We start from the raw sequence: 11438 nt of genomic DNA, 5'->3' as shown, positions 1-11438 counted from the left end.
ATGCCAGGTGTATTGGTACAGGTCTTTAATCCCAAGAGGCAGAGGCAGGTGGATCTCTGTGAGTTTGAGGCCAGCCTGGTTTACAAAGTGAGTTCCAGAACAGCCAGGGCTGTTAAACAGGTGAAACCCTGTCTCAAAAAAAACCAAAAAGGGGATCTCTGAGTTCGAGACCAGCCTGGTCTACAGAGCGAGTTCCAGGACAGCCTCCAAAGCCACAGAGAAACCCTGTCTCGAAAAACCAAAAAAAAAAAAAAACCAAAAAGGGCCGGGCGTTGGTGGTGCACGCCTTTAATCCCAGCACTCGGGAGGCAGAGGCAGACGGATCTCTGTTCGAAACCAGTCAGGACAGCCTCCAAAACAATACAGAGAAACCCTGTCTCTTGAGAAAAAAAAAAAAAAAAAAAACAGCGTGTGGGAATCTTTAGGCCCCATGGCCAGCCCCAGGCTAGTAGGGAAAGGATTAAGCAGGCAATGAGCCCAACACCACCTGCTGTTTAGTTTGGGAATTAGTGGGCGCCCTAGGCAGAGGCTGGGCCTGCCAGACTGGGGATTAAGGATCTGCATACACACCCCTAGTTCCTGCCTTCCTGAGATGCTTTCAGCCCCTCCTGGGGTGGGACTGATGAGGACTGGCAGGAGGCAGAAGATGCTGGGTTTTCCTTCAGGCTGGTTCAGAGAAGGCTTCCCAAGGCAGACCCATGTCCCCTGCCTTCCCTCTACACCTGCTGAACAGCCCTGAAATGGACACCTGAGAGACTGGGAATAAAACATGACTTTTGTGTGTTTTCAAGTTCCAAGCCACAATTGCTTGGTGTGAGGGGACAAGGGGTGTTGGAAGACATACATGACTCAGAAGTGTTCCTGGTACACCCAGGGTCTAGGCGTGCCGGGGAATGCATGCGAGGGGAACCTAATCATGAGCCTAGACTTGTCCTTCTGCTGGACTCCGGGTGTGTACAAGCTGGTATGGGCACGTTGGAATGACAAAAGTAAACAAAATGGAAGCAGCCGTAGGGAAAAAGGACCACAGACTCCAAGCCCATATTGCTTGGGTTCAGATCCTAACCGTTTGTATCGTCAGAGATGTGGTTTGCCCGTTAGGCTGGTGGAGACAACAGGAACCGTCTCCCGTACTGCCACAGGTTTTCCTCCGGCACCCGGCTCAGCCCTCAGCAGTGAGAGGCCATTGAACCAGGCAACCTGCCCTCCAGACCAGCTGGGGGTCGGGACTTGTGTGGGAACGTGTGCTAGAGAAGGGATGAGCTGCGGGAGGCAGGGCGGTCTGGCAAAGAACAGCCTGTCCAGTTCCCAGGTCCCACAGTGTCACCCCAGCCAGCTATCGCTGCTGGAGTTTATAGGCTGCTGGGCAGCTGGACAGCGGAGATATGGGTCCAACGGTGGCCAGCCCAAGCTGGTTCCTAATTTACCCAGGTGGGGCAGACATCTGCCAGCCTGGGAACACTGTGTCCTGGCCAGATGGGCCTCCCAGTGGGCTGCACTGGGCCATTCCCGCTTCTGCTGCTGAACAGGTGGATACCAAGGAACTCATGGGGACCTCAGAGAGCCCGTCCCCTGAGCCTCTGCCCCTCTCAGACCCATGGATCTGTAGACTTACTTGAAGTTGGGGGTGGCAGTGGGAGTGTCCTTTGTACCAAGCTGGGAGTGGCCCACCTGTTGGTGTGTCCCTGAAGAGAGGACATCTGTTTCGAATCAGAGCCAAATGTAGGGACAAGGATTTATGTCTCTGGTTATCTGTTCAGGACATTGAGTATGAGAACCGGGTATATGTCTAGGTGTTTCTGTACACAGCACATAAAGGAAGCATTGAGATGAGGCTTTTTTTTTTTTTTAAATTTTAGACAGGGCCTGTCTGTATAACTTAGATTGTCCTTGAATGCTTAGCCTCTAAAATGCTGGGATTATGGGTATATGCCACTGTGCCTGCCTAAATATATTAATGTACAAATGCATTAATGTCACTGGGGTTTGAGTTGATGAGAACGATAAGGAAAGTTCCCTATTGTCATCCCCTGCCATGCTAGGAATGGAACCTAGGGTTTCACAAATGCTTAGCAAGTCTTCTGCCATTAAGCTACCTACAGTCAGGACCCACCAAAGACCTGCTCTGACCCTAGGATTGTATTCCACTGCGTTGAGGGAGGTCTTCCCACACTTCTCATGTGACTTCAAACTGAAAGTCTGTGGCTGTGGATGGGAAGGCTTGGGTGGCTGTGTGCTCTCCTGAGTCCTTGTCATATGATGAGAGCTTACAGGAAGGCAGGCCCCTGGCCTGCTACTTCTGCCTTCCTATAAGACTGTTCACAGCAGCTAGAGTGAGTCCGTGAGCTGAGAGCTGGCTGCTTCCGGGTTTCACTGGCCTTACAGCCACTTGCTGTAAGGAGGGAAAGAGGGTGAGGCTGTATGTGCCTTGGTGACTTCAGACCAGTCATGAAACATGGTGTGTGTGTGTGTGTGTGTGTGTGTGTGTGTGTGTGTGTGTGTGTGTGTGTGTGTGTGTTGGGGGCGTCTGAGGGCAGCTTTGTGGAGTTGCTTCACTTTATACAGGTTTCAGGGGTTAAACTCATGTCGTGACATTTTTGTTTGTTTTGAGTTTTATTTTTTGGAGGCAGGATTTTATTGTATTCCCCTGGCTGTCCTGGAACTCACTCTGTAGACCAGGCTGGCCTCGAACTCACAGAGATCCGCCTGCCTCTGCCTCCCGAGTGCTGGGATTAAAGGCGTGCGCCACCAACGCCCGGCTCAGCATTATTTTTTGTTAATTTATTTTTTACATTCCAATCCCAAATCCCCCTCTCTCCTTCCCTCCACCTCTCTCCTTCCCTCCCACTCTCTCCACTCCCCCTCCTCCCATGCCAGGATTACTCTTTATACAGAATCCTACCATGTAGCAAACTGAGGTTTGCTTCAAATTCACTATGTAGCCCAGGTTGGTGATCCTCATGCCTCTGCCTCCCAAAGAATGCTAGGATTATAGAGATGCACCTTTATACATTTTTGGTGGGGAAAGGGTCTGGAACTCTCTACGTAGATCTGCAAACCAGGCTGTTCTCAAACTCACATATTCTGCCTGCCTCTGCCTCTCTAGTGCTGGAATTAAAGGGGTAACTTCCTTTTTTTTTTTTTTTCTTGAGATAGTGTTTCTCTATGTAGTCCTGGCTGTCCTGGAACTCACTATGTGACCAGATTCTAGACCAGGCTGGCCTTGAACTCAGATCCATCTCCCTCTGCCTCCCAAATTCTGGGATTAAAGGCATACACCAACACTGCCAGGCTGTTTATATTGGGTGTTTTGCCTGCATGTACAAAGATACACTCCATAAGTACTTAGTGTCCAAGTAGGCAAAATGAGAGCATCAGGACCCCTGGAACTGGGGGTAAAGACAGTTGTAAGCAAAAATGTGGATGCTTGGTACCAAATTCTGTGAGAGCAGTATGAGCTCTTAACCCCTGAGCCATAACTCCAGTCCTGCTCTTTCAATTATGTGTATAGTGTCTATGCCTGTGTGGGGACATGTGTTGTAACTTAAAAACCAGTGTGTGAGAGAAAGACACTATGCGACAGAGGGTTTTTGTTTTTGTTTTTGTTTTAATTAAAGGAATGGGGAGAGGAGAAACTGGCCTCTGGAGACAAGAACAGCAGAAAAGAGAGGCAGAGAGAGGGTGAGGGACAGGCAGAGAGGCAGAGAGAGACAGAGAGGGAGGGAGAGAGAGAGGGAGGGAGAGAGACAGAGAGACAGAGAGAGAGAGAGAGGGGGAGAGAGGGAGAGACAGAGAGAGGGAGAGACAGAGAGACAGAGAGAGAGGAGATGAGAGGTGGACAAGACCTACCTTTTAAAAGGGAACGTAGTGAATGTGCACAGGAGATGCTCTTAGTGGCTGCAGCTGAGGACACATCCTGTCAGGACCCCAAGACAGGTCAGTACAGACGCCTGAATACTAACAATATGTGCACCTGAGTACAGGTGTCCTTGGATCCCGTGGGGCTGGAGTCACAGGTGGTTGTGAGCTGCCAGAGTGTGGCCGGGGACAAACTCAACAAGAGCAGTGTACACTCTTAAGCACTGAGTCATCTCTTCAGCCCCACTATTGGCCTTCTGAGACCCAGTCTCACCCGATAGCCCAGACTAGCCTGGAACTCAGGACAGTCCTCCTGGCTTAGCTGGCGACGTACCTGGCTGACCTTGTAAGTCTCCGTGTGACAGTGTGGCTTGCCATGATGGCTTAAGTAAAACTGTGTTAGGGGAAGCTAAATGTGTGCCTGGGTCTACACTGCAGCTGGTGATCACAGGCAACCAAACGGCGACCCAGTCTTGCTGGCTGTGTGTGTGTGTGTGTGTGTGTAGGAGGGAGCCTCTCCCCTCTCTTCCAGCTGTAGGTTCCTTTTCCCTACTAGGAAGGGAGACAAGACAGTACAGGGCAGACCTACCACACACACACCACCCCACCCAACCCCACCCCCCCTGCCCAGGAGACAAACTGGCATACCTTCTCCAAACAAAGTTCTGAGGCTGTCGCTCAGCTAGAGAGAATGGACCTGGGAGAGGCTGTCCCGTCCCGCACAGAGTCTGGCTTCAACCCCACCCAACACTGAAGACACCCTCCCACTCAGTCTCTGTCCTTGGCTGTCCCTGTACTGCCACCTTCAACACAGGTGAGAATGACCAAGCCTGGGAGAATAAGGGGCCCTACACTGGCAGGCTTTGGGCAGGACTCCTGGGGGACACGGTGCCGGGGGGGGAGGGCTAGGAGGGGCAACAAGAAAGGGAGGCAGGGGAGGGTCTGGGGTAAAAGGAAGGGCCAGAGCCGGAGGATTAAGTGGGGGTCAGAGTGAGCTGGAATCTATCGGAGATGGGGAGGCTGTGGGACATATGAGGATCTAGAGCCTTAAAGACTCCATTCAGAGCAGTTCTGAATATGAGGGGTACAGTAACCCCAGACTCGGAGTCTGCTAGGGCAGACTGTAGGCTCAAGGGAGTGGAGCAAGAGAACCAAGGTTGGGAGAATGGGCAGTAAGTTGGGGCGGGGGTTGTTGAAGTTCTGAGAATTTAGAAACTGAGGACTCAGGAGGTCCAGGAGGTTGAGCATTGTACAGGTGAAAGGGATGTGGGTGAGGGGGCGTGGGGGGCAATTCAAAAATGGACTAGATTCATCCAAGAGTTTAGGAGGTGGGAGACCTAACTAAAAACCCAAGAGGCTTGGACCAGCAGCCTAGGGGAGGAGAGAGCAAGACCGGGAGGAGGAAACTGGGGAGAGAGCCAGGACCTGGGGCGGGTGGGGACAGCCCTAGCCCTCGTGCTGGGAGGACAGTGCGGTGTGTCTGCTGGCACCTGCAACTGAAATTCCCAGGATTGTCTCCTCGCAGCCTTTTTTCCTGGGCTCACAGCCGGCGGCCAGGCTAACCCTCTTCTCCATTAGCCACACTGGTCCGGCACAGCGATGACTGTCACCTACACAGCCCGAGTGGCGAATGCCCGCTTCGGTGGCTTCTCGCAGCTGCTGCTGCTGTGGCGCGGAAGCATCTACAAACTCCTGTGGCGAGAGCTGTTGTGTTTCCTGGGGCTCTACATGGCTCTGAGCGCCGCCTATCGGTGAGACCTGGAGTGGGGTCTGGGCATCTGCGCCGAAAGGAAGGGATTGGGAGTGGAGGAGAGACCCGTAGCCACTGCATTCCCTGCCCCGCAGCTTCTTACTGGCAGAAGAGCAGAAGCGCTACTTCGAGAAGCTCGTCATGTACTGCGACCAGTATGCCAGCCTCATCCCTGTCTCCTTCGTGCTTGGTGAGATCGCGCCCCTGAGTGTCCTACTCCTACCTAAGGGAGAAATCTGTTTTCCATCCATGCTACTTAGTGACCCCCTATTCCTGCCCTTCTAAGGCGCCTCATTCAAATCTGACCTCCAGGGCGTCCCACCTCTGAATCCACACCTTGAGGATGCCCATATGACCCTGCATCCTGAGACACACCTTGAGGATGCCCTCCTGAGACATTGGTTACAGTACACTCTGATTCCTATCCTCCCACATATTCTGAGACCCTTCCCTCTAGGGATGAAACACGACTCCATTCAAATCCAGCCTGGCCCCTGGCCCCACAGGGTCATGTGACCCTCCCATCACATGGATGGGAGGACCAGCCTGCCCAGGTCTCCCTCTCACATGGGGTCAAACTCTTTCTTTCTTTCTTTCTTTCTTTCTTTCTTTCTTTCTTTCTTTCTTTTTTTTTTTTTTTTTTTTTTTGGTTTTTCGACACAGGGGTTCTCTGTGGCTTTGGAGGCTGTCCTGGAACTCGCTCTGTAGACCAGGCTGGCCTCGAACTCACAGAGATCCGCCTGCCTCTGCCTCCCGAGTGCTGGGAGTAAAGGCGTGCGCCACCAACGCCCGGCTACTCTTTCTTTCTATGCGTGTGTTGTTTGTTTGAGACCGGGCCTTGACTGGCCTGAAACTCCCTATGCAACTCAGGCTGAGAGCTAAACTTCCAAAACCAGGGTTCAGGGACTACAAGTGGCCGTTGTGGTAAATCTACCTCCATGTCCCTGGTGTACATTCCACCTCCACACACCAGCGTCCTCACCTGGCTTCCAACCCAGATACCTCAAGCCCAGTTCCCTGGGGCCAGAGGAACATGTTCCTTCATGCCCCTAATATGGGACCTGGGTTTCCACTTCCATACTGGGATACAGGATACAGTCCCCCATCCCAGGGTACCCCAGCCCGCTCCAACCTCTTCGACTTCAGGGTGGCCGTTTTTTGAATACCCATGGCCTTAGGCCAGACGGCACGTGTGATCATGGCGACCAGCCTTTTCGAGGAGTCTTTGATGCAAACCCTATGTCATCCCAATTCCAAGACTTGGGCTCCCAAACTCTTGGCCCCCGGAGTCCCCGCTGAGCTTCCATCTCCGGCTCGCCCCCAGGCTTCTACGTGACTCTGGTGGTGCATCGCTGGTGGAACCAGTACCTATGCATGCCTCTGCCGGATGCCCTCATGTGCGCGGTGGTCGGCACGGTGCACGGGCGCGACGACCGAGGCCGCCTCTATCGACGCACTCTGATGCGCTACGCAGGGCTCTCGGCGGTGCTGATCCTTCGTTCGGTCAGCACGGCAGTCTTCAAGCGGTTCCCCACCGTAGACCACGTGGTCGAGGCTGGTGAGTCTTTGGCCAGAGGATGGCAGGGCCCGACAGGAGAGCGGTGAGAGTAACCTCGGATCACACCCCTCCCTCCAGGATTTATGACCCGCGAGGAGCGCAAGAAGTTCGAGAACTTGAACTCATCCTACAACAAGTACTGGGTGCCCTGCGTGTGGTTCTCTAGCCTGGCGGCGCAGGCGCGGCGAGAGGGGCGCATCCGCGACAACAGCGCCCTTAAGCTGCTGCTGGAGGTGGGCCTGAGAGGAAGGTATTCTCATAGAATAACAGAAAACTGTGCCCTTCGGAGTGGGCCGAGGGCGGCCGACGCCGCACCTCCCGCAAGTCCGTGATCCTAACATCCTCACCAGTGCACTCATTTCCCCGTAGTGAGCGGCACCCCCAGCCGGCTGCACAGCACAGCCAAATACGCTGTAGCTCCTGGAAACGCCCGCCCAATCCCGGACGTTTGACCCCTCTCTATCCGGGTACTCCTGCTTAATCTCCGCATGAATTCAGTGTTCAACCCGTTCATGACCCACCTCTGCCCGTAGGAGCTGAATGTGTTTCGGAGCAAATGTGGGATGCTGTTTCACTACGACTGGATTAGCATACCCCTCGTCTACACCCAGGTAACTTCTCCGTGCCTCCGTTTACACTCAGCCTAGAAGACCCTCTTCCTCTTAAGGGAAAATGGAGGTCAGTCACAATGGCACGCACGTGTACTTACTCCCAGCATTCAGTGAGCTGAGCAGGAGGACCCAGAGTCTGAAAAGAGGCTTGGCTACATAGGGAGATCATTTCTCAGTTATAAAGAGTGTAGGGAATGAAAGTCAGCCAAAACTCAGTCACCCTGAAGTTCACTGCTGGCCCTGATCGTTCCCCGACTCCCCGAGGCACATGGAGCAGGGGTGGGGGTGTCGGAAGTGACCTCGTTCTCATTTGCCTGGCCCCCAGGTCGTGACTATCGCAGTGTACAGCTACTTCCTGGCTTGCCTCATCGGCCGTCAGTTCCTCGACCCTGCACAGGGCTACAAAGACCACACCTTGGACCTGTGCGTTCCCATCTTCACCTTACTGCAGTTCTTCTTCTATGCTGGCTGGCTTAAGGTGGGTGGGGTCCGGGGGGCGGAACGGAAGAGTGGGTCGTGAGAGATGGTCCTAGCTCCATCTGTCTCTCTTCTCTGCACCCAGGTAGCCGAGCAGCTCATCAACCCTTTCGGAGAGGACGACGACGACTTTGAGACCAACTTTCTAATAGACCGCAACTTCCAGGTCAGAGTCTCCTCCTGGTGGCCACGGGCGTTTCCCTAAGTGGTCCCAGACTCCCCCGGGCCTCACCCTTCTCTCTTTGGTCGTACACCACGAGGGCTCCACCCACCCACCCTGCGTGTCCACATCCTCAGGTGTCGATGCTAGCCGTGGACGAGATGTACGACGACTTGGCTGTGCTGGAGAAAGATCTATATTGGGACGCGGCCGAGGCTCGCGCGCCCTACACGGCGGCCACCGCTTTCCTGCTGCAGCAGCCCTCCTTCCAGGGCTCCACCTTTGACATAGCGTGAGCGAGCGCGGTGGGCATGGCTTAGGGCTCTGCAGGACCAGAAGGGTCTTGGGTCAGCAGGGGAAGGGGGCCTCCGGTAACCAAACTAGGCAATTTGACCCAGAAAGGTGGCGTAATCCAGGAACTCCAGGGAGGTGGAGTCAAGGGGACCAGGAGTTCAGGTATGTAGCAAGATCAAGTTTGGGGCTGTGACTGGGATGGAAAGACTGGGAGCAGATCCAAAGACTGTTAGAGACAAGACGGGGCCACGTCTGAGGTTGTAGCACCAGAGGATATGGCTAAATCTTTCAGAGTGACACAAAGATGTGGGCGGAGCTAGGTAAATCTCAGGTGCCTCGGATCCGCTTTGTGGATCCTGAAAAGCCCGGCATGAGGTCCTAACTTCCACCTCAAACACCGCTAAACAGCGGTAGACAGACAGACAGACAGGCAGGCAGGCAGGCAGGCAGGCAGACAGGCAGACATGGATTTAGTGGCACACATCTGTAGCCAGTCCCAGGACAGGGGAGACAGGCAGAGAGGTTCCTTCACCAAGTTTGAGGCCACTCTGGATTGCACAGTGAATTTCAGGTCAGTTAGAGCTACATAGTGAGACTTTGTCAAAACAAACAACAGTAAACACACACACACACACACAGAGACAGAGACAGACAGACAGACAGACAGACAGACAGACAGACAGAGAATATGAGCATATGAGCATTCGTCCTTTGGAACCTCCCCTGGGAATCCTCTCTTGTCCCTAATCTTTCCCTTTACTAAACAATAAAACAACAACTAAGCTAATACCACAAAACCAGACCGTGGTAGCTCACGCCTTTAATCCCAGCACTCGGGAGGCAGAGACAGGAGGATCTCTGTGAGTTCAAGACCAGCCTGGTCTACAGAGCTAGTAGTACTAGGACATCTACATACACAAACCCTGTCTTGAAAAACAAAACAAGAACACCAGGAAACTAGAACGCAGTAATAAATAAATCAACGCAAAGGAGCAAGGCCTCAGTGCTGACCCCTGTCCTTCCCGCAGGCTGGCTAAAGAGGACATGCAGTTCCAGCGGCTGGACGGCGTGGACGGCCCACTGGGAGAGGCTCACGGGGACTTTCTGCAGCGCCTCCTGCCGGCGGGGGCCGGAGCCGTGGGCCCGCTGGGGCGGCGCCTGTCGCTGTTAAGGCGGAAGAACAGCTGCGTGTCAGAGGCGTCCACTGCGGCCAGCTGCGGGTGTGCAGGCGCGGCGGATAGCGGAGGCGTTGAGTGCAGTTGTGGAGAGCCATTGCTCGACCCTAGCCTGCGGGAGCCAGAGCTCGAGCCCCCAACATGTCCTGAGCCGCCTGGCCCCATCCCGGGGCCGACTGCAGAACCTTTCACCACCGTGCCCATTCCAGGGCCCCGAGTTCCGGCGCCACCTTGGCTGCCCAGCCCTATTGGAGAGGAGGAAGAGAGTCCGGCCTGAGACCCTGGGACCAGGACCCCTACGGACACCCAATCCTGCACAGGGCATGCTGGCGACCACTAAGGTGTGCACAAGCTAGCCAGGCCTGCACAAAGTCGACCTGCCCATTTTGATCAGCTATGTCTCTCACTGGGGCTGGTGGTGTTAGGGGTCCATATTCTCCGAGCTGCTGTTGCTTTTTTTGTTGTTTTTTTCCTACTCCCAATTTCTTTAAGTAGCTTTGCTTCCCACACACCACCACCTAACCGCTGCACCCAGCTCGCCTATTTTATTTCTTTTTGTTTTGTTTTTCGACACAGGGTTTCTCTGTAGCTTTGGGGCCTGTCCTGGACCTCACTCTGTAGACCGGGCCAGCCTTGAACTCACAGAAACCGAACTGCCTCTGTCTTCCAAGTGCTGGGATAAAAGGTGTGTGACACCACTGATTTTTTTTTCTTTTAGACAGAGACTCATATAGCCCAGGGTGACCTTGAACTCACTATACAGCCAAAAATGATCTTGAATTCTTGATCTTGTTCCCACCTCCCAAGCACAGGGAATTTTTTATTTGTTTGTTATTTTGGTTTTCAAGACAGGGTTTCTGTGTAGTGCACCCTGGCTGTCCTGGAACTCACTTTATAGTCCTGGCTGCCCTCAAACTCAGAAATCCACCTGCCTCTGCCTTATGAGTGCTAGGATTAAAAACATCTGCTACCACTTCCTGGCTTTTTATTTTTTATTTTTCAAAGCTTGTCATATAGTCCTTAAACTCAACAGCAATCCCACTGCCTCAGCCTCCTCGGGGCTAGGACCACAGGCATGAACTGCTACACCTACTTGACTTTCCAGGTCTTAACTGAGTTGCCATTGACTTTTGAGTTGACATTTAGAAGTTTAGCAAAGACCCTTTCCTTGATCACCTCTTTGGCCCGAGCATTTCAAAGGTAATCCTCCCCTCAAATCCCGTAAATCAGCTCCCAGTGGCTCCACAATCTGGGCTACATGTGTCCTTTCAGGATATAAAGCCAAAACAATACTCCCTGGGGTCCTTCCTCGCTCTCAGCCACACAACCGGGCAGCAAACCTTAAAGGCTCTAACCTCACTCCCCACGTCACCCAGTCTCACTGCTCCAGCCCCGTCACCCTAGATCAGTGACCCTGTTCTGGGCTTGTCCCTTCAGCTTTGCCGCCTCCAACATGAGCCAGCAGGGAGCCCCTACAAACTCCCAAGTTAGCAAAGCTAAAGTGCTGCTGCCCACTAGACCCCAGGAGCCCCCTCTCCTCGTCTGCACGCTCCTC

General features: G+C 53.6%; 1 protein-coding gene across 2 annotated transcripts; it reads left to right on the top strand.

The window, feature by feature from the left end:
* Window positions 1–4534: 4534 nt before the first annotated feature.
* Window positions 4535–10551, top strand: Best2 (bestrophin 2). Of its 2 annotated transcripts, XM_040736796.1 has the most exons (10): window positions 4535–4672; window positions 5437–5609; window positions 5704–5798; window positions 6933–7166; window positions 7245–7399; window positions 7700–7777; window positions 8103–8255; window positions 8340–8420; window positions 8552–8706; window positions 9737–10551. In XM_040736796.1, the coding sequence occupies exons 2-10, from the start codon at window positions 5458–5460 to the stop codon at window positions 10158–10160; spliced, it is 1527 nt and encodes a 508-aa protein (XP_040592730.1). In that variant the 5' UTR covers window positions 4535–4672; window positions 5437–5457; the 3' UTR covers window positions 10161–10551. The 2 variants fall into 2 exon arrangements, with proteins under 2 accessions (XP_040592730.1, XP_005087382.1); XM_005087325.4 differs by lacking the exon at window positions 4535–4672 and having other exon boundaries at window positions 5325–5609.
* The last annotated feature ends 887 nt before the right edge of the window (window positions 10552–11438 follow it).

The sequence above is a fragment of the Mesocricetus auratus genome, unplaced genomic scaffold (genome assembly GCF_017639785.1).
Source record: "Mesocricetus auratus isolate SY011 unplaced genomic scaffold, BCM_Maur_2.0 Super-Scaffold_100081, whole genome shotgun sequence".
Taxonomy (NCBI): Eukaryota; Metazoa; Chordata; class Mammalia; order Rodentia; family Cricetidae; genus Mesocricetus; species Mesocricetus auratus.
Note: the sequence above shows the minus strand (reverse complement) of the source record. Positions and strands in the feature narration are given on the sequence as shown.